Genomic DNA, 24299 nt, shown 5'->3' with positions numbered 1-24299 from the left:
ATATTCAGAAATATTTTTTAATTTTAATTTCTTTTAGTTAGATCAACTTTAAGTTTTTCTAAATTAATTTGAATACAATGAAGTATAGTATAAACTTATATACTACATTAATTAAATGATTCACAAAAGTAGACAAAAAGATCATTTAATTTGTTATTAAATGATTCATAAAAAATATACTAAAAAAATATTTAATTTATCTTGTGAAGAAAAGGAAGAGATAAAATAAACAAGAGAAGATAAGGACAAGTATTGCTAATGAGATTTGAACATATGGCATAAGTTCTTTAACATCAAGTTTGGAATTCATCCAACTAAATTACTCAAACAATTAACAATTTGAACATAAATATAGATTTCATATAAAAGTTAATGTTATATATATATATATATATATATAAGGGGTGGGGTGGGGTGGGGGTGGGAGCAGTTGCCCCCATAGTGGCTCCGTCCATGGGTGTGCTTAACCAATAACCATATTAAGCAAATTTTATTATGGACCATGGTCTATGTAGCAGCGTAGACCATGAAATATGTATCATTTTAATTGCACTTCAGTTTCATTTGACAATATTGCTATGTTTTTTAGTTTCATTTTCCTTCCATACTAATTTCATTATAGCAATACTAAAGTATCATTACAATTCTACTATAATTTATTTGATTATATACATTATTGTCTGTGCTCTATTTTTTTGTTTCATTTTTCACACACACTAGTTAATTACAGTTATGTTGAAGTATTATTTTAATTGTACTTCACGTAATTTGACAATACATGTTGTTGTATGGCTCGATTTTAGTTTTATTTTTCACGCACTAGTTTCATTATAGCAATACTAAAGTATCATTTTAATTATACTACAGTTTTATTTGACAATAATGTGCTCTGTTTTTTTGTTTCATTTTTCACACACACTAGTTTCATTATAGTAACACTAAAGTATCATTTTAATTCTACTACAGCTTCATTCGACAATCATGGTTCACACAGCGATGTGTGAACCATGGTCCAATGTATAACAACTGACCATATTAGGAAGTCTAACCTTTTGATACAAAAATCATGCTCTCACGAACACTCGACCACACCTTTCAGGACAATTTGTATACTATTTAATGTGAATAGAGCTGGCTAAGCACTTTGTGCACAGATGGCACCCGAGTTGGACTCCCATATGAGATGTTGTGAGTTCGAGCCTTTGTTGGAGGCGTTATTGACTCTTTGTGCTTCAGTAGGTTGACTAGATTGTAATAGAGTCGGTAGCATTTAAAAGATGTGGATAGAGCTGGTGTTGCAATTATTCGTATTAATTTGTACATTAATTTTTTTTCCCATTTAAACAAATAAAATCACATTAAGAGTCCATTTGGACATTTAAAATAGGAATAAGGGTCAAATAGGCCATCGAACTGCGCACAATAATGCAATTAGGCCACTGAACTAAAAAAAACAACAATTAGACCACTAAACTAAGCAATTTCATTCAATTATTCTAATTTACAGGTTTTATAGGTTACTAACAGGTCACCCAAACAATTTAAAATATTTTTTAAAAAATTATTATTTAAAAATAATAAATTAAGATTAAAAAAAAAAGAAAAAAAAAACTAAAAACTCGTTTCTGCCGGAGACGAAGAAACTCTTCGTCCCCGGCTGGAGACGAAGAGAATCTTCGTCTCCATGGCCGGAGACGAAGAGACTCTTCGTCTCCATGATTGGAGACGAAGAGACTCTCCGTCTCCGACCATGGAGACGAAGAGTTTCTTCGTCTCCGGCAGAGACGAGTTTTTAGTTTTTTTTTTTAATTTATTATTTTTAAATAATAATTTTTTAAAAAAAATTTGAAATTATTTGGGTGACCTGTTAGTAACCTACAAAACCTGTAAATTAGAATAATTGAATGAAATTGCTTAGTTTAGTGGCCTAATTGTTGTTTTTTTTGGTTCAGTGGCCTAATTACATTATTGGGTGCAGTTCAATGGCCTATTTGACCCTTATTCCTTTAAAATATGACTTTCAAAAATTATTTTTGAATATCCAAATAGAACCTTATTGATAAAGGAAAATTTAAACATTTAAAAAAAGCAAACAGGTAATTTGTACCAAACTTAAAAAGTTGGTGCAATTCTAGTCTAAAATATTTAACCACAACTTAAATTGTACAACATATTGTTAAAATTGATATTCGTTATTATTAGACCAAGGATATATAACAATAAAATATTGCAAGTTAATATTAAAATGATTATAACATATATAATATAAAACATAAATTTAATTTAAATGATATAGTATTTTACATTTAGTAATAATTTATTTTTCAACAAAATTAAAAATCTGCATAAAACTATGCTAATATTTTAAATTTTGATATCTAAATTACCAACTTTAAAAACCAAAAGGTCAGTTCTCGTAACCTTTCAGGTATCTTTTGAAGGTATGATTCGGAGTAGTTACCTTTCGAACTATTCACGTTTTGAATCACTCTTCGGAGTACCGTTCTGAGTATTAATTATGATGTTACGTATCAATGGCTCATATCTCACCGCATCTTTCACCTGGCCTGAGAAGAGTTCATGTGCGTGTATAGCTTCCCATGCGGTTGTGTGGTTAACTTAAAAAGACGCATCTTAAGAACACAAACCACGCACCTAAAATTTTAAAATGATGCACATTAAGTTTCAACAACTGACGCACATTAAGCATACAAATCACGCATCTTAAGAATGAAAACAATGCTCTTAAATTTTAGGTCGACGCACCTTACGTTTCAACACTGACGCACCTTAAGCACACAAATCACGCATCTTAAGAAGGAAAACTACACATCTTAAGAATGAAAATTATACACTTAATTAAAACTTTAGACCGACGCACTTAAGTTTTCAACAACTGACGCAACTTATCATTGCCTCCACTTATCATTTTCCATAATCAATAACCTTTATCATTTGACAAAAAAAATCTATGGTGATTAAAGTCATATTTTTTTTTAATAAAATATTATATCTAATCTCTAATTATATCGAAAATAGCAAAAAGACTCAAACCATTTATTGTAGTTATTCTTTCTTCTTCTTTTTTTTTTTTCGAAATAAAGGAGGTTTATTAATTAAGAGAGAGATATGTAGAAGAGTTCATAAAAGGCTTGAGATCCCTATCCAAGGTGAGAACAAATGCTATATTTAGCAAATCTAGTTGAAAAGCTATAAACTAGAAGCTAAAAATTGAAGAGTTGCTAAGGATGCTCTGTTTGGCAGAGCTTATTTAGGAGCTTATAACTTATTTTAAGCTATTAATAAGCTATAAGTTCTGTTTGGTAACGTTCCCAAAATAAGCTCATAGCTTCTTAACTTTTTTTCCATCTTTGTCCTTATTATTTTATTATAAAAAAATGACATAATTTATCCTTTCCAATTAAAACCTTTTTCCCTTCTCCTTTATCTGCAACTTTCACCTCAAATATTATTATTATTATTATTATTATTATTATTATTATTATTATTATTATTATTATTACTATTACTATTACTATTACTATTACTAGATTTGCAACAATATTGCTACTTCATTATGAGATGCTATATCATAATTATGCTAATAGTTTTATTTCAAAATGTTAATTTTTTTAAAGACAAAATGTCAAATTTTAATATGTAAACAAACTAATTTAAGTTTTATGAAGATGTCATTTTTAGTCTTTTTACATTTATCAACTTATCAAAAAGCTAATTTTATCAAACACTTTCAATCATAACAGCTAGCTTAACAGCTCTTCAGTTTTCAGCTCCGAGCTTATAACTTTTCAGGTTTCAGCTTCTAGCTTATAGCTTTTTAGCTAGGTTTGCCAAACAGAGCCTAAGCTAACTGATTATGCTAAAAGTGTTTCGTAAAATTTGCTTTTTCATCGGTTGATAAATGTAAAAAGACTAAAAATGACATCTTCATAAAGTTAGCAATTCTATTTGTTCAAGCATAATGGATTTCAACATATAAAATATGTCTTAACTAATTAATTAATTAATTGAGAATTGAACAAAGTTAATTTGTGTGTATGTTCCAAAAGCTTTTGATTTATGAAAATATGACTTAAATATTGCTCACTCAATTGCTAATTGCACTTGCTGATCAATATATATATTTACAGGGTGAAATACTACTGCAACGAACAAAGTTTGTGTCAATATGCATAGCCAGTTCGAAAACAAGCATAATACATGCAACCATCTCTAAAAATAGCTGCTTTTTTTTATTATTATTACAAAAGACTATGGCCCTGTTTGGTAAAAAAATGGCCTATAGGCCAATTTTGACTTATTTGACCACTATTAATTGTTTGATTTAGTTAAATTATCAATAGAAATGTTTGGTTAATTAGCTTTTTGCAACTCCAAAAGGCTAAAATTCAAAAAGCTACTCCAAGCAACTTTTTCAATTAGCTTTTTGAGAAAATAAATTATACCAAATAGCTATCAGCTAACAGCTAATTTACCAAAACACTTTTCTACAATCAACTAATGCTATCAACTATTTATACCCTTTAATTAACACAATCAACTAACAGCAAACAGCTATCAGCTAACAGCCATTTTACCAAACAGGGCCTATGATTGGCCAACACAAACTAACAAGAAAATCAGACACAACAAAGCAGAAGTGAAAAATGTATTCAAGAATCAAGATGGAAGCCCCTGAAACTGTTGTTCAAGAATTGATGCCCAGTAGGCTCCACACCACACATACGCTTCACTAACAACTAACTTTACCAGCTTCACAATTGCATTCACTACAAGAAAAACCATTTTTAGTGACGAAAAATTAGTGACGGGTAGAAAAACCTCTCACTAAATGTAGTATTTACATAGTTTTTGTGAGGGTAAAAAATTACTCTAACTAAAAGTTTATGATTTGGTGACAAAATTTTAAATATATATTTATTTTAAAAATATACTCTCACTATTGATACAAAAACTATTGTTACTCTCACTATTGATGTATTTGAAAATTATTTCATTGAAATTTAATTCCCACCAAAATTTTTGGGCGCCCCAAGTGTGCAGCTGGCTCCCTCATTATATGTTTATTTTTTTTTTAAACGAATTAAAGCATCTAATCTCCTCAATCGCTATGATCAACACCGTCAAAATCAATGACTACAAAAAATTCAATGAAATATAAATATATAGAGCCCTAAATCATCAACTCCAGTGTATTTGAAAAGAATCTCAGGTAGATCAGAGAATTTAGAACAGCAAAGCGGCAGTGACGAACGCCAAACCAGCAGATTCGACGAGAGCGACTCTATTCAAAGCGGCGGCGTTGGGAGGGGAGGAAGGAGCATCGCCTCCGGGAGCCTGTGCGATGGATAGAGGATTAGCGATGGTGGAGGCGGCAGGAGTGCTGGTGGGAGGAGCCGGTGGAGAAGAGAGTGGTGACTCAGAGGGAGCGGCGGCAGATGGAGTCTGAGCCGGAGAGGACGCTGGAGAAGAACGTGGTGCCGGCACTGCCTGCGGCGGCGACGCGACCGGAGATGGAGATCTCTTCGGTGAAGCAGCTGGTGCGGGAGTAAAGGCAGATCCAGCCATCAAGGCCACCATCATAACAGCAACAATTCTCAAGTAAGCCATTTTTCCACTCAAACGATAATTCAAGTTCAACAAACTTTGCTTCTGTTTGCAGAGAAATTGAAATTGTATGTATAGGCACAGAGAAATATTTTTGAATGAAGAGATGAGTGAATCCATTATATGTTGATTTGCTGCTTGTGTGGACAATGGAAATTTTGGTTTACTTTGCCTTGTTTTAGTAATCATTTATGAAATTATGAAGACTTTTTATTCTAAATTTGTAGCTACTGTTTGTGATTTGTTTTGTTTGTTTATTTTACAGATTGTTATTTCTCTATTTTTGGGTAAACATTTCAATAGCTTTTGATGATTATGGTTTTGTGATCATGTGATTGAATGTATTGTGTGAACAAGGAAACTAGAAAGAAAAAAGAAATACTTGCTTCGACACCTGCGGCAAGGACTTCAACAGAAGGTCAGTCATTTTTTCTTCTTTTTCCCGTTCATAATGATGGGTTTCCTATTCATTGCTTGCATTATCTCGTGAATTTTAAGCTAGAAGTGATAGCTTAGCTTGCTTTATGGGTTAGGCATGCATTTGCGGTGGCTGTGAGATAATAAACAGTACAGTAATGGCGGATGGATGGGAAAGAGAAAGCCAAAAAGGGGTTTGGATTGTTGTTAGTTGGGCACAAGCTTTGGGGTAACTCTTCACTAGCTGATCATATTGATTGTCAACCATAAATTTTTAATAGTAGTGATTTGAGATTATGCATAAAGAGTTTTTGTCATGCTACTTTGATCTTTTTTATGGACAATGGATAAATAATGTAGGCAGTTTACATAGAGGCAATTGCAATGGTGGAAGAGTATTAGCATTCAGCAAGCTCTTTCTGTAGATGGTGGCGTTCGAGATGTTAAGGCTCATTACCCTCAGCTCAGTTTGAAAAACCTTCCTCAGGTTCTTTACTTTTGCACTGTGTATACTAAAACAATAATAGTCAATATAAAAATAGCTATAATGTTACAGTCTTGTAAAATCTCATCCCTTTTGTGAACCATTTACCTTTTCAATTTAGAAAGATAATTAGAAGATGTATTTTGCTGAAAGTATCACTCTTAAAACTATACTTTGTAGCATTTTTCATATTTAGAGTGATAGAAATATGCATAAGTTTAATTTGTGGGATAAACTGTGAATGAACACTCATTCTTGTGTTTTTTTGTGGTGCCATATAGGATTAGATTTTCCAGTACATATGGAGATTTGTGTACTCTATGTTTTCCCTTTTTAAATTTTCCAGTAATTTGTACCATGGAAAACTTGTGGGAGAGAGTTTCTTGGGAAAGAAAAGGCCAGTTTATGAGTGTAGCGGTGTGCAGGTATTCTCTCCTAACCTTTCTACCGAGTCATGAACGCCACCCCTGTTTTTTTCCCCTTTGTTCATAAGGCTGTTAACTGTTGACCATTTTTCTGAGTTTGTCTTATGACATCAATGGGGTTTGCATCCCACCACTCACCTGGTCATCATTGTTATCAAAACGTTATTGATTATTTCAGAATTTTTTTTGAAAGCAAAATATTGCAGAAACTGGAGGCCAAGAGCTGTTAAAGAATTGTTTGCTTAATCTTTTCTTGCGTTTTAGGTGAACGGCATGAGCCTTTGATGTATAATGTTGTTAGGAACCAGATTGAGACGGAGTTCCCAGTGGTGGGACTGGATTGATGAGGTATATATGCTTTTTATTTTGTGGTTTCATTATAAACTATGGATTAGATTAAATTATTGCGTATTCTTTGTTCTATACTCATGAATTGGTACACATTTGAAATTTAATTAGATTGTGATAAAGATTTTGATTTTTGTTGTTCAATATTGCTCACCAAGACATGCATACACTATATTGCTGTAGTTTCAAGAATTTTGAGCATATAGCTGTATACTATTCTATTCTTAATTCTATACAACAAAATAATTTTAAGTGTATATTGAGGAGGCATGATGGTATGACTCAGGTCTTTATGTTTAATATAGGTATCATTGCTCTTGAAGGACAGTTTCATCGAATCAACATTTTATGAAGGTATGTTTCTAATGCTCAATGTTATATATTAACGGTTCTTTTTCTCTGTCTTGTGAACTAAGATTATGGACCATTCAATTTATATTTGACTTTGTTTCCCAGGATATGTGTATAATGTCACTAAACTATTGAAATAATAAAAAAGAATAGGGCGATGTACACACATAATAGTTCTATTGCAATCTGTATTATCATTATGTGATTATTATTAATCTTAAAGTAAAATTTTTGTTTAATCATATGCCATAGTAGATGTCACCCTTTTGTTTTCTCCTTGCTCTGTTACAAATATTGATAGATCATTTGATGAATTCTAAGCTTGGAAATTGTATGTCTTTAAGATTATACTAAAACATTTTGGGGTTTTATTGGCAGTCAAGAGATAGAGGTTGTGATTCCAAAGCAGGAAGTGAGATGATAAGCAGGAGTTACCACTGATCTTGCATGACTTGAGCAAAATTAGTTCAAATACAAAAGACTTCTGGCAAAATAGCTAGCCAACAGATACATTACTATGACTATTTGTTATAATTAATTTCTTTGTCTTTAGTCTTTACAAAGTTGTATGAAACATTTTATTTTGGTATTAATGATGAAGTCTTTTAATATATTGATCGAGTTTACTTTAATTGCATTATATATCAATATAATATTTATAGTTATAACATAACATAATATCGATTAGTGAGAAAAAGAAATGTATTACAAAAATGAATATTTAATGAGAAGTAATAATGTATATACAAATTAAAAAATAATACTATTTGTTAGTAAATAGTAGTATTAATGACAGTATTTTCTATCGTTATAAGAATATAATGAGAGGAAATTATGCTAGTGAGTAGTTATATTAGTGACGGGATTTTTTGTCGTAAAAAGAACGTTTTAGTGACGGTAAACACACTATCACTAAATTGCTTATTAATGATGGTATCATATCCCGTCACTATTTGTTTTTATCTACGGAAGAAATAACGACGGGTGGTGACGGTAAATTTCCCGTCATTAAAAGTTTTTTATGATGGTTTTTGGATTTTTAGTGACGGTTTTACCTCTCATTAATGGACAATTTTCTTGTAGTGATCCTATTTTGAAGTTTCGCAAAGATATGATATATGAATCAATTAACAACCAATTCAAGCAAAAAAAAAAAAGTATTTTTAAATAAAAATCCAGAGTCGAAAAAGCAACCATCAATGACCTAAAATAGAAGCGGTCAGACAAGACACTGAATTTGAAAAAGAAAAATTTGCCTAACATAATACAGAGAAATATTTTCACTACCCTACGAATAACAAAGTAAAAGAAAAATATACGAACAAATTTTTGTCTCACATACAAATGCACCCAAAGAACATATATACCAACAACACACAATATATAAAGAAAAACCATACCAGGGATTAAACGGCTGCTGAAGAATTGTTCAATAAAGATGAAGGAAGATGCTTGGCAGTGGATGAATAAAAAAAATAGGAGAAGATAAAAGGCCAAAAGGATTTTAATTGGGAGGGATAAAGGATGTCATTTTATTTAAAATAATAAGAATAAAGATGGAAAAAGTTTGGAAGCTACTAGCTTATTTTTAAAACGCTACCTAGCGTAGTGTTTCAAAATAAACTATTATTTTAAGCTGCTAACTTATTTTTAGAACATTACCAAATAGGGCTTATAACTTATTAGTAGTTTAAAATAAGCTATAAGCTCTAAGTAAGCCCTGCCAAATCGAGCCAAAGAAACATGTTACAAGAAGAGTCGAAAAGATACTAAGAAATAAAGTTAAGACATTATGAGGGGTAAAAAAAAAACAAAGAGACTACTATGATATTTTATAGAGGCCGATGAAGGGTTAAGTTCAGCACCAAATGGTTAGGAAGATTGTTGGTGAAGACTTGAAGGGTCAAGTCCAGCACCATGTTTCTTGACCTTAGCAAGTGATATTATAGTCAGTTTACATAGGGGATATTATTGGGATATAATCAAAGAAATTAGTTTTCAATGAGTTTATGAACGAATTCCAATGAGTTAAGAACCGAAATATTTCCAAATTAGAGAAATGATATCCTTGTAAATAGCCTAACCCTATCTGATCTCCTCTCCCTTAACCCCATGCAACACTTTTCCACCAAGATCAGAGGTGGCCTGGGGCTGGCAACCTCTGGTTTCTCTGATCTCCTTCTGCAATCTTTTCCCATGGGTAAAAGAAGAGCTTCGAGGCAGATCAGAAGAGAAGACGCACTAAAAACTGCAGAAAAAACAAAAGCTCTTTTAATTCTTAAATGTTACACACACTGTACTATCATTTGGATTATTAATTAATTCATCAACTAACTGCTACACATTTATTAGCTTTGATGACTTAATCAGCCTGCGCTTATACTTGCATTATTATATATTAATTTCTTGCTAGGGCTTTGTGGCCTTTCTTTTCAGACTAACTGACGAAATAACTGCGACTCTACGTGGTCAACGTACACAACTGATCGAAAACGGGATGATGATGACGATAACACGATGAGACAAAGTTGTAGTTAGCCGATTCCTTTGCTTTCTCAATCATGGATACTCTGTCCAACAGCGCTGTTCTGTTCTAGGTGAAAGTCAAGTTGAGATTTAATTTTTACCTCATATATGGTTTGTCTGATCTTGGGAGGTTAGGGTGAATAGAAATTTTTACCTTATTAAGAATATAAGGGTTAAAACAGTATATGTTGAGAGTTCAATAGATTTTTTTTTTTTTTTTTTTTTTTGTGACAAATGAAACCACAGCCACTAACTAACAGTATACACTTGGTAAATTCCGTCTTATGACCCTAGCCATTAAATTAAAGGCTTAGGTTGCTCATAACTCACCAGCTAAATTCCACTTTATGACCCCCGTCAAATTAAAGGCTTAGGTTGCTCATAACTCACCAGCTCAAACCAAGAAGGTCAATTGGCTTGCTGGGAGTCGAACGTCAACAACTTAACCAATTTGACTGGGTTACCTTGTTCAATAGATTTTTTTTTTTATTGGAAGGGGAAAACCCAAAGAAACATAGAACAGTTCAGTTTGTGTTACAGACAAAGCGCCAAGAGGGAATGCCGGCTGCATCATCTTCTAAAAACCCCATGATCGTATCCGGAGGATCAAATAACACATGCATCCCTTTCGAATAGTTCCTGCCACTCTTAGCCAATGCATATGCAACAGTATTTTACTCCCTCAAAATACTGGTCAATTGCCAAACCTCTAACCTTCTCAACTCATTTTTGCATGCTTCTAATATGTTGTGAGCCGTAACGCAAGGTGGTTTGGTATCATTCATATAGTTCACAAGGAGGGTAGAATCAGATTCAAATATTGCTTTCGATGTGCCCATATGTATAACTAGTTGGATACCTTTCAAAATAGCTCACGATTCAGCTTCAAATGGAGAGCCGTTGCCGCCTATTTAAAGCTTTCCAATTTCATTTTTCTTAATTTAAAATAGACACATTTTCGACAATTATTTTCTCGTTCAGCCATTATTCATTTTAAGCATATAATATATCAAATTAACTATTTCAAAGAACCTGAATTCACTTGACCTTACCCAAATCAGGAGTGAACCCACTCAAATTATATATCAGAATGGCGGTTTTAAATTCCTTTTTTAACTAATTTTTACAACTTTTTTTTAAATGTTTTCTTAATCTTCAATTTACCATCCATCTTTTCCAATTAAGTTGGTTAGTAAATTGTAATCATCATACACATTGTTGACAAAAGGGCATTATGGTTATGATTGGAAACGGAGTGCATGACTATGTTTGGCTATGAATGGAATAATATATAGGACGTGCACTGATGGGCCAAAAGCATTGTGGTTGAGCGGCATAGTTGTGGCCTCTCAAATGAGAAGTTTCAAAGTTGAAGGCTACAATGACATACAAATTTTTGGGAGGATGTAAATCACGGTGACTTAATGGCTCGTAAGCAGGGTCAAATTCTTAAATTCTTTTCCCAAAAGGTTGAATCTCCAACTTCGACCGGATAGAGTATTTGGGAAGATGTAATCGCGATGACTTAATGGCTCAGCAAACATGACTAAATGTCGGTGGGCAAGCACAAGAAATCTGTTCACATTGGGCATAATCCTCACATTATCGTTGTTGATGAGGTTCAAGAAATTTGTTTACATTGACATAATCCTCACACTGTTACTGTCGAGGTTCGAACATTGATCTCTTTTTCCAAATCTGCAGCCTACTGAACCAGTAAGCTAAGCTCGTGCGGACAACAAAATTTTAATTCTTGATTTGGTACAAACATGAAGTGAAAAATGGTTTTTAAGGCTGCCGTACGTGTTTCCGAATTGAGGCAGGCCAAGAAATGCACATTCGGTGCGTGGTGTATGTAATGTGGGGGGCAATGCGTGACTGCCAAATAGTATAAAGCACATACAAACAACCAACCTACACTAAATCCATCAGCATCAACATATAAAAGTATAAAACTTTAACAAGCTAAGGTGTCCTTTCTCCATAACAATACTATATAGTAACCTATAAGATCAATTGAAGGATGTGTTTTGTCTCAACTAAAAATTTAGGATTAAGTTGCATCAAAACTACATCCTGTAAAATTTTCCATGCTCTTCCAAACACTGGAAACCCAGAAAAAAATCATTTTCCAGGTTTCCAAACACAACCTTTAGAGTGTTAGCTCTAGCAACCATTGAGCCATTCTTGTACTATTTTCTTGTATGAACTTGCCAAGTAATTCCTCCAAATCAGGCTGTGAAGGCTCTACCACACCTCTTGGTTGATTGTTTGTTGGGTCCTTGGAAACCTTGATTATTTGCCCAAAATTGTTGTTGACCTTGAACAGCCTTTATTGAGGCCCGGCCTTGCATTGGAGCTTGAAATCCGAGTGGCCAAGGCTTTTATGTAATTGCAATATATTTGGTGGAAAAGGCTTTTACGGAATCTGTTGTGTTGACTTACCCTATATTTCTAGATTCATAATGATAAGTAGTGTAAATAGCTTTTTCAAGTTACTCCTAAAATAGACTGTTAGTATATATTGTGATAATAAGACTGTTGAGGTAAGTATTCTAACATAACTGCTTGTGCTGTTCCCCCTGGCTAACATTTGTGGAATTACAGAACATGGTCTTTAGTTTACATATACGATAAATGATGATACCATTTCTTCTATCTCGTACAAGAATTAGGTTAATCGTGATTTTTGTTTTGGTTGCCCACCGCACTGGCAAGTGAAAACTACAGTGTCAAAATTGGGCCAAAATATTTTGGCTGGATTAGTGTGGTGATGAAGCTGCTGCTGCTGCTGCATTTCGGCTCCAACCACCTCTTCGTCCTCCTCCCCTCCCTCGCCCACCTTGGCCCCTACCATGCCCTGAAAATTCACCGTCTCCAAAATCACCTCTCCCGTAGCTGCTGCGACCTCCTCCTCTGAAATCCCCATGCTCCCTCAATCTATCATTTCGAAACCCTCTACCAGAACCAAACCGACCTCTCCCCATCCCAACTGCAACAACAATTACAAAGTGTTGCCCCGTTAATCTGTAATGAAACAAACTGAAGTTGGCAATTGCGAGTATTTTGGGAAATGGGTACCCCTTTAAACTCACCTCGAGTTGTAGTTCTTTTTATCTCAACTACAGCTTGACGATCCCCAATCATAATGGGTGAATCCTGAATTGCAGAGTCCCCCACCAAAAGAAATAATAATAATAAGTGTCAAACAAGATGTACCAGCAATCACAGACACCCATAGTAGAAGAGAATTGTAGTTGCTAGACTTGAAGAAATCACAAATCGAAGGCGTTGGGAGAGGAGGTCAAGGGGAAGGAATTACAGTCTTGCAGAATCAGAACATGTTAGATATTGAAGTTGGCTATTGGTTATTAACATGTATGGACTGTTGTACCCCAAAAAAATGTACATGCCAATATTAATGGCTTATGATGTACCTAACAAGCTAAATTAAATTCACATTAATAAATAAAGGGAAAAAGCCAAGGTTCAAAGATCATGCACCTGTATAGCATTGTTCATTGAGTTCAAACCATGAAATTCAACAAAGCCAAAACAGAATCCTTGTTGCTGCACAAAAAAAAAGAGAAATTACGAGATAATTCAAAATTCTGTAACATAGCACAAAAATGTCAGTTGAACCTACCCTGTTACTTCTGACTTGGATACCTCCGTGCTTGATAGGTCCATATTTTTTAAATACAGCCTCTAATTCAGCTACTGTAATATTGAAAGGCAAATTTCGGACATAAATGGAATGACCCTCAGCTGCGTGAACCAAATCAAGTGATTAGACAAGAGTATTTGTTATAATGGAGTATAAGAATACAAGTAAAATATGATATCCATTTTCTAAAAACTTCAAGAATGACGTGTTTTACTTGAGAACATTTTAAACCTAAAAAGATCATCAACTATTTTTGGCTGACTCCTTTTCAGTTATACACTTTTCACAAATGTAAGAGTAAATGCTGGTGTAATTTGCAAATTGCTATTAAAATATGAGATACCTTCTTCTTGAGCATTCTTGCTTTCATCAATAGCAGTGCTGGGGGCAATTGGAGCTGGTGCTTCAGGTACTGGAACTTGTGCTACCATACTAGCTGACTGCTTTTCAGTTTTCATCCTCGAAGCATTAGTAGGTACATATATTTTTGTCGGTCCTTTATTCATCTGTGAACTTAGAATTGATGCATATGACATTTTTGGAGCATCATCTTGGATAGCAGAAGTAGTTGATTCCAAACTTGCAGAGGTTTGATTCTCATTTAAATGAGACTCAGTATCCACTAAAATTTCTTTTTCATCACTAACTTGTTTCTCATCTTCCAATGACTCATGGATTTTTATGCCAACATTTTTAACCTCTTCTGTATCAGAGCTAGCTGGGTTGGCATTAAGAGAATCAGGCACATGAGCAGGTTCTGCAAACAAAATGACAATGGTGAGATACACTTTTTGAGAGAGCAAGAACATAAAGAAATGTGAAATGAAAGCTAACCTGGATCAGGGGCCTCAGGGCTTGGAATCACTGTTGGTTCATCATCAACTCCATTAACCATTTTTGCATTAGAATCTGCCTCATCTTGCTCAACATACCTAAAGACATCATTCAGAACAAAATAGCCTTTGTCTTGCGGAGCAAGGAAAAACGTCTGCGTGAACTTCCTTTTTAAATTGTCCTTTCCAGTTAAACAACCAGTTACCAAAACAATCACCCCACCATTGTAGGAATTCTGAGCATCTGCAGTTTTTATCTCTGCATCATAGTTCTCGTAATCCAAGGAACGTATCTTATCATTAATACGCTGGTATAACATTAAAAAAAAAAATTCAAATGTTGCAGGACAGTTGGGTCAATGTTAAGAATTCGGGTAAAAAGAATGCCTGAATAGTGAATACTAACTAGAAATAGAAAAGGAAGGTTCATATAAGGCAAGCCACAAGGAAATTAGTTAGGGTGTCAAAAGCAAGCCTCCTTTAGACAAGACAAAAGCTTAATCGCTTGTACTCAACTACTTACATCCATGGTTGTCACAGATGTCATAGAACCATCAGGATCTGGGCGACTTAACACACTTGACTCCTGATAAAATCTGTAGACCTGGTCTGGTGAGTGGTGGAGAATAAGGTAATATTGTTCCACAAACGCATTTCCAACCAATTGTGCACTAGGTCCAGGAACTGTTGCCGGTGTTGTAGTTTGCATCGCCATTCTAAAAAAAAAAATCAAAAACAAGAAAACTGCTACAAAAAATTGCTTCTATATTTTAAGAACACAAGTACAATGCAGCTCAATTGCAATATCTTGACAGCTTGGCATAAACATAACTACGAGGATAGTTTTATAATTACTAGACTAGAAACAGTAGTTGTATTGTGGCAGTACACAAAGCTAACTTTTAGGCAACACTTGAAAACAAGTAACTCATGAACAAAGGGTGGGGGAGAGGATATAAATATATAATGATGTTGTCAAGATAAATCCAAAGTTTTTATGAAGAGGTTTTCAGTGGGAATGGTGGATTTGAAGGAATAAATAATTACTCTGGAGTAAAATTTTAAAGAACCAGGACTGAAGTACCCAAAAATTCCAGAGAACCCTAGAGCTGTGTATAGCAATTCCATTCTAACTACTTAAACGTTAAAAGGCAAAAAACAACAAAAAGAGCCTTAATATAGTAAAAATAATTTAAGTATCTGTGCAGAAATTCAAAAATTTACCCCTAATCGACAGATCTAATATTACTGCAAAGCTGGAACTCCAAAGAACAAGTTCAATCGATTTCTATAAGCAACAGTACAGATAATAAAAGGAAAACAAATGCAAATTCAATATAAGAGATTCCACATTCAAATATAGCTGGCAACACAAGCAAAACTGAGGCGAGTGAATGACATTCTTGGAATAAATCAAACAAGGAAAGAGTGAAGTCAACAAGATCAGTTCCCGTTGAGTCACTTGTAATTTGTAACCATAAAAAATTTGCAGTAATCTGGAAAATCATGATATTATCAAACTATTATTTACCTGAAATAGATGTTTTATAGGGTGGCGAAGATTTGTGATTCAGTTCAGCGGCTTGGCGAGAGAGAAAGTGTTTTAGTTCACAAAAAGAAGGAGGGGAATATTTCTGACTGGCTTATGCTTCAGCTTGGGAAAACAGTTGAAGTTGAAAGGTTGAACCCAAAGGTACGGTCAGGATTGTAACCATTGGACTCGTAAATTATTGAATGGATATATGTGTTAATGCTATTAAACAAAAAGTCACTTTTTTTTTAAAAAAGTAAACAAAAAAGTCACTTAATAAGGGGGAAAAGGTTAAAATTACTCATCGAACTCTATGTAAAAGTGTAATTAGATTATTCAATTTTAAAAGGTGCAGTTATGTTTTTAAATTGTCTAAATTATGTAATCCACCTAAATTTGACATGTTTCTCAAGTCATCACTAACGTAACAATCATCTTATTAAAAATTATTATTTTTTAATTTATTTTAATAATTTTAAATAAAATAAAATGTTTAAAAACGACTAAAAAAAATACACCCCTCTCTATCTTCGTCTCCCTGGTCTCCAACATGGGGACAAAGACGGAATGGGTTTTTTTTGTTATTTTATTCTATTTTATTTAAAATTATTAAAATAAGTTTTTTTAAAAAAATTGTTTTATTAGGATGACAGCTACATTAATGATGATTTGATAAATATGTCAAATTTGATCAAATTACATAATTCTAGACAGTTCAATGACCTAATTATATTTTTTAATTGGATAGCTAATTTGAACATTTGTCTTGAGTATCTATAAAATTGATTATATACAAGTATGGATGTATAATTACTTAGCAAGAGTTGATGTTTAGGAGAGAGCTCCTTATTAATTAATGGCAAAAATTTATCTGAAATTGTATTCTCTTAGACGGGTTAGGTTAAGATTAAATGTAATACTTATACTAGCAAATGTAATACTAAATTAGGAATAAAATGGTTATTACTTATATGGAAAAATGTAATATTTTTTAAGAAAAAGTGTAATACTTTTACATTTTGATGATAAAAGTATTACATTTTCCTTTATAAGCAACATTATTTATAAGGGAAAATATCATACTTTTGATGAAAAAAGTAAGACTTTCTACATCAAAATATAAAAGTATTACATTTATCCTCAAAAGTATTATGTTTTCCCTTATAAATAACAGACATTTTATTCTTGATTTAGTATTTCATTTGCTAGTATAAGTATTACATCTTTATATTGACTCAACCCGACTTGTCTCACGGATAAAGATCCGTGAGACGGTGTCACACAAGTGTGACCCTAATTTAATAAAGCACTTAAAAATGACTACAAAAAAAAAAAAAAAAAAGAAGGACAATGGAAAATAGAAAGGTTCACTGCTATGGGTGATCACGAACCGGATACGGTAACAACTTAATCAAAATTGAAGATATAATGATAGTTCTAGTTACGATTCAAAAAGGTTTCAGTTTCGTATTATTAAAATCGGGAACTGGAATCATTGGTTCATGTTCGAAACTGTGGGTTTTAGGGTTTTTGGATCCAATGAGGTCCAACACAACCGTAATTGGTGGATTCACCGATCAAATAAAGCTATGACCTTAAAAGAAATTAGACGCAATGATTTTTACGTGAAAATCGAAAGGTGAAAACCATAGGCCTTTTTGGGTGGTGCCAAGCCTAAAGACTTCACTATATTGTTGGGTACTGTACACATGTTATGGCTATTTTGTACATGTATTTCTGTAGAGTGTATAATTTGTACATGGAAGTAGAGTATTCTTCTTGATCTTCTTATTGGGAGGGTGAAAGAGTCTGCTCATGTGTGATGAGTGAATAGTGGTAGAGTCTTCTCTATGTGGAGATGAATGAAGTCTTCTTGAGTGAGAGCAGAAGAATGTTATCTCCTAGTATGAAGAATAATCTCTGATCCCCGTATGAGGAAGAGTGATGGAGTCTTCTTGTTTGGAAGAATGGAGAGCGGTTGTGGAAGAGTCCTTCCCTTTTGGGAGAGAATAATAGTTGGTAGAATGGAAGAGTCCTCACATGTGAAGATGATGGAGTCTTCTTGAGTGAGTTGTCTTCTTATGGGAGAAAGAATAGTAGGTGGGGGAAGAGTCATGTGAGTAGAGTCCTCCCCAGGTAGATGTCCCTCACTTTATGCTTCTTGAATCTTCTTTTATAGTAGTAGGATGAGATTATAGCTGTTAGACAATTAGTATGGAATTTATGGATGATTTTAATTGGGTAGTAAATAGGAGTTTATGTGGGGGGTTATGGATAATAATAATAATAATAATAATAATAATAATAATAATAATAATAATAATTAGGTAATTAATTAGTGGTAATGAATGGGGTAATAATAGGGTAATAATTAGGATATTTTGACAGGGTTTGTGTAATCCAATTGGGGTTAGGCGGTCCAACTAGGTCCAGATATCGAGTATCCATCAGAAACCATTCGGTTCTGGTTCTGAACCGAAAAATATATAATATAATTTAATTTAATAGAAAAGCTTGGAGATAGAAAATAGAATTAAAAAAAAAAAACAAAAAAACAAAAACAAAAAAAAAAGTTCGAACTGGCGGTTCAAACCAAAACCTTCTTAAAAGGTTTCAGTTTTGGTTTATCATTTCCCAGAACCGTAAATAGGTAGTTTGGAATCGGAACTGGAACCAAACCAAGGTCATATCTACACTGCACTTACTTCTCTTAATGCTCTAATCATTACTGAGATGTAATTAGGGATGTCAATGGGTCAGGGTGGATCATCAAGAACTACATCCATTACCCTACCTACCTTATACTTTCTCCACTCACCCCCCACCCTGACCCACAATGGTGAACATTTTCAAAACTCACACAAATAATAGGCTCCACCCGAGTGTGTGTACCCACTATAAATACCAACCACTTGTTATCTAATTAAATTTTTTAAAATAATATTTAAATTACTTAATATAATAAAATAATAAAATTCACTAGTCATATTAAAATATTAAATAAGAAAAATATTCAAATATTATAGCTAAATGGTTAATATTTAAAATTAAACTTATTAGTTTAGAACTAAAAATAGTAAAAGGTTGTTAAGCACCTTGTGCTCAGATGGCATGTAGTGACTCTTCAATATGGGAGGTCATGAACAGATAATACAATGTAGTAGAGTCACTAACCGATGAACTGGTTTAATTGATTTAGGACTTTAGGTAACCATATTTTTAACCGATTTTAGTAAAGTCCTAAACCAATTAAATCGGTTGAAACTGGGAAAGAAGAACAAAAGAAAAATATGAAGAGACAAAAATGCTCTTACTAAAAAGAAGAAAAGCCATGAGAATGACTAAAAGTGTCCAAAAAATAATAGTCTGGGATGTTAAATGACAAAAACGATATTCTGAGACTAAATTTAAAATTGTCACCAAAGACAAGGGACCTCTAGTGAAATTAACTCTTTTAAAAAGAGATGCTTAAAGTCTTTTAAAGTTTAATGGTGGCAATTTTGTAATTTTTTAAACAATTTTACGTGTTTTTTATTAAATAACTAGACTCGTAAAATCTACCTTAAAAGAGTTAATACCTGTTTTGGTCTATCAACTATGGAATATTATATAATTTTGTTATTGACTTTAAAAATTACTCAATTGTGTTATCTGAGTTTTAAAATCGCTCTTAATTTGGTCCTTCGTTAAAATTTTCGTTCGTCCAAACCCTTAAGGACAAATTTGAAAACTCACCTCCATTGGCACGTTTAACCTCAATTGAGTCCATAGTCGAGGGACCAAAACTCATAATTTTTTGGCATAAGGAAGAGAAGAAACGAAGAAGAAGAAACATGGTTGCAGTAGGCGCTAGGCGCTAGTCTGGCGCCCGGACAGCGCCTAGCGCCTAGGCGGTCTAGGCGGCGCCTAGGCGGAATCTAGGCGGGGCTAGGCGGGCGCCAAAAAAACAGTGGTAGACTTGCAGTTTGAAAATTTTAATGAGGTTGTTTTCAACATTTAATCAAATAACACACCCAAATAAATGAATTAATGATAATTCATAAGTCATAACATCAAAACAATGGTTTAAAAAAAATATTAAAACAATATTAAAAATTAAAAATACTCAAATACTTCAATCATCCAAAGATTCAAAGTATCAAACTAGTCTACGAGTGTATATATGTCATATTATATATATATATATATATATATATATATATATATATATATATATATATATATATATATATATATGCGCGCGCACACACACACACACATGTATAATAAAAAAATAGGTCGAGCCAATCGAGTTAACTCGACCAAAATGGACGAGTTAACTCGACTAACTTAGACGCTAGGCGGCCAAAACGGCCGAGTTAGGTGCTAGGCGGACGCCTAGGCGGGCGCCTAGGGGGAAAATCGCCACGGTCTAGCGGGCGCCTAGACCGATTTTTACAACCCTGAGAAGAAAAGAGGAAGAGGAAATGACTAAATTGCCCTCAAATTTTATTCATTAAAATTTTCCGACCACTTTTTGCCTGCAAATTGACCGGATGGATCGAAATTGATAAAAAATTGAATAGTTTGGGTACTCAATTGTTAGTTTGAAAGTCGTAGATTGAAATTAGCAAAACCCCAATATTCATAGGATCAAAAGTGTAATTACCTCAACTTATAATTATTGACTAAAATTATTACAACTAAGAAAGGTTCTTGAAGTGTTGGAGCTCTGATCTTAAGAATGACTAAGTACTCGTTGAGTTTGCTCGTAAAAGAATTATTAACTTTTGCAATCTTTTAACTTCGTAACTTATACATGCTTCAGGAGAGACTCTTTAAATATATAGTTGAAGGTCTTAGCTTGGAAAATTTGAAAGTTTGAAATCTCCACGTTGGCGGCTTTTGAAATGATAGGTGTCTAATTTCTGCCCTACTTTTCTGCAGCATGCCATTGACAGTTAGTAAAAACCATTTCCTTTTAGGTGAAAGGAATGTTTCTGATTTGTGTGTCCAAAAAGTATGTTTGCTTGTTGTTAGAAGATATATTGTTGTATGGTGTCGTTTGAGAGTATGTCTAACAACTCTTATTATTATAAAAGGACAAATAACATATTCATTGTACTAATCGTACATCTACCGGTACACCTTGGAACTACTGCAACACTAGTACAAAAAAGGCTTTTTGAATAACCTATAAATGACTTTCCGAGTCACCTGTACGGGTGACTTGGATTTCGGTGACTGTGAAAGTGCTTCACTTTCCAAGACACCCATACAGGGGCGTCTTGGAAAGTCTTTTATTTTTTTATTATTAATTTATTCCCGTGACAGTTGGGTGTCGCAGATACTTCTTTATTTAAAAAAAAAATTATATATATATATATATATATATATATATATATATATATATATATATATATATATATATATATATATATAACTATTGTCATATACTATAGTCATCGAAAGAGTTTTTTGTACTTTTAGTCCCACGACTATAGTGGCACTGGCAGAATTGATCCACGACTTTTGAACCTTGCAATTTTAGTCCACGACTATTGATTTTTTTGCAAAAATGGTCCTTCCGGCCACTTTTCCGTCAAAATTTCACCGGAAAAAAAAAATCTCTAGTTTTAGTCGGGTTAAAATTGACATTCTACTTATCTCAAAAAATTAAAAGAAAAAAATTGATATTTGACTACATACAATATTACTGAGCTACATACTACTGCCCCAGGCATCGGAGTACATTTATCACTCCAATGCTGCTGCCGGATAAACCAACTAGCACGGGGAACGCCACGGTCGCTCCACCGCTTACTGACAGCCCTGCCTGCTCCAGGAACTCCGCCGCCTGGGGCAGTAGTATGTAGCCCAGTAATATTGTATGTAGTCAAATATCAATGTTTTTCTTTTAATTTTTTGAGATAAGTGAAATGTCAATTTTAACCCTGCTAAAAATGGAGAATTTTTTTTTTCCGGTGAAATTTTGACGGAAAAGTGACCGGAAGGACCATTTTTACAAAAAAAAAATTAATAGTCGTGGACTAAAATTGCAAGGTTCAAAAGTCGTGGATCAATTCTGCCAGTGCCACTATAGTCGTGGGACTACAAGTGCAAAAAACTCGTCATCGAAACTATTGTCATATACTATAGTCATTATTTTTTATTTAACTTTCTATTATAATATATATATATATATATATATATATATATATATATATATATATATATATATATATATATATATATATATATATATTTAGTGACCAAAAGCAAATACCTAATCCATGGCTGACCCTAACCCACGGGTCAAGAACGTGGGCGATAACAAAAACTAGGGATGCATTTATTATGTTTTTTTTTTTAAAGAAATAGATTAATATATTTTAATTAAATATTTTATTAAAATTTTTAAAAACGAAAAAAGGTTGTGCATTAATTTTGTTTTTATTATTTTCTATCAAAATGAAAAATCAAGTGAAAATTTCAATGTAAATGCTTATATATATATATATATATATATATATATAGCTTTTCATTAAGATAATTATTTGTTTGAGTATAAGGATATAATAACGTGTTTGTTTGTGTTCCCATTTAACAAACTTGAGAAAGAAAAGCACAAGATTCCAAATAACTTAAAAGAAAGAAAACTATGTTCTATCTTTTGACATATCTAAAAAAATGTTCTATCTTTTGATTATTCTTTGATCTAAAAGTAGCTTGGAATATGCAAATTATTATTATTATTATTATTATTATTATTATTATTATTATTATTATTATTATTATTATTATTATTATTATTATTATTATTTGTTCAACAAAACAATAATATTATGCTAAGTGATTAGGCATCCTAATATACTACATTATTTTATTATTTTTAATTATTTTATAATATATTAGTTATTTTTAATCTTTTAAAGACATATTCATAAAGAAAAGATCAGAGAATAATAATATAATAATTCCAGGTGAAATTTGTAGAGAAAGGAACCGTGTGGCCCATGCTTTGGCCAAAACGGTCGATGCTAGGATAAGGCGCATTGAATGGAGCGATGTACCTCCGATCTTTCTTGATTCTTTACTTACACAATATATATTCCATTTTTGTTTTCAATATATATATATATATATATATATATATATATATATATATATATATATATATATATAGTTAGTTAGTTAGTTAATTTCAATTTTGGTTATTTCGCTGTTGTTATTTTTTACTTTTAGTTATTGAATTTAAAATCTATAGTTGATCCAAAACAAATAAAGATCTTTTCCTAGCTATAATTTAATTTTATCATCTTTTATGTAATTATAAATTATAAATTGTAAATATAAAATAAAGAAAATAAAATATTTATTAAAAGCTTCTATTGAAATAAATAAAAAAAAAATATTCAACAAAATATACAGTCTAAAATTTTGCTTAAAAATAAAATTTAATTCCTCTATATTTATTAGTACAATTCTCCTAGCATATTTATTTCAATAATTAATATTCGCACATATATATACATACAACGCCCTTACCTAACAATTACAAACTTAATTTGATTGCCCATTAAACCAACTATAAAAGTAGATATCATAATCATTGTTCCCAAGATATCATAATCATGGAGATGTGAATGAGATGACATGATCTGTTTCAACTTATATATCCAGATGTCTTAAAAACAAAGTAGATATATATTTTCAAAAGTTGATTTTAATTGACCTTAAATATAATATGATATATAAATAACATAGATAAATATTGGCATATGATTCCAAAATAAATATTTTTATATGGTAAATTGATATTATAATATTTAAATTAGGAATACAATTTAAATAAAAACATATCCTTTTTCTGATATATATACATATAGGAAGAAAAAGCGCTGCTGATTTTGATATGACTAGGCGACTAGCCAAATCATATCCATCTCCAAGTCATAGTCACAATATTATCTTAATAATCGAGTTTATCTAGTGCACACCCTCAAATAGTATTTCGCATTTATATAATCTTAATAGTAACAGCCAACAAGGCAAAGTTGCAGAAACTTCATCGAGTGTCATGCATATATGAGTGGTCAAATTCCCTCTA

General features: G+C 32.5%; 2 protein-coding genes and 1 long non-coding RNA gene across 3 annotated transcripts; all 3 read right to left on the bottom strand.

The window, feature by feature from the left end:
- Window positions 1–1148: 1148 nt before the first annotated feature.
- On the bottom strand, window positions 1149–23896 carry LOC109153648. The gene is made up of 3 exons (XR_002049555.1): window positions 23886–23896; window positions 19600–19605; window positions 1149–1244 (listed from the first exon to the last, which is right to left on the bottom strand). It is a non-coding gene; the product is annotated as an uncharacterized LOC109153648 (long non-coding RNA).
- On the bottom strand, window positions 5105–5752 carry LOC109153646 (classical arabinogalactan protein 5-like). Its single transcript, XM_019301511.1, has one exon. It carries the CDS (start codon window positions 5746–5748, stop codon window positions 5248–5250), a length of 501 nt encoding a protein of 166 aa, XP_019157056.1. The 5' UTR covers window positions 5749–5752; the 3' UTR covers window positions 5105–5247.
- On the bottom strand, window positions 12675–16379 carry LOC109153638 (ras GTPase-activating protein-binding protein 2-like). The gene is made up of 8 exons (XM_019301495.1): window positions 16211–16379; window positions 15203–15395; window positions 14681–14987; window positions 14190–14603; window positions 13826–13947; window positions 13684–13749; window positions 13275–13338; window positions 12675–13171 (listed from the first exon to the last, which is right to left on the bottom strand). Exons 2-8 carry the CDS (start codon window positions 15392–15394, stop codon window positions 12942–12944), a joined length of 1395 nt encoding a protein of 464 aa, XP_019157040.1. The 5' UTR covers window position 15395; window positions 16211–16379; the 3' UTR covers window positions 12675–12941.
- Window positions 23897–24299: the final 403 nt, after the last annotated feature.

Source organism: Ipomoea nil, unplaced genomic scaffold (assembly GCF_001879475.1).
Source record: "Ipomoea nil cultivar Tokyo-kokei standard unplaced genomic scaffold, Asagao_1.1 scaffold2516, whole genome shotgun sequence".
NCBI classification, from domain to species: Eukaryota; Viridiplantae; Streptophyta; class Magnoliopsida; order Solanales; family Convolvulaceae; genus Ipomoea; species Ipomoea nil.
The sequence above is the reverse complement of the archived record's forward strand: the minus strand, read 5'-3'. Positions and strand labels throughout refer to the sequence as shown.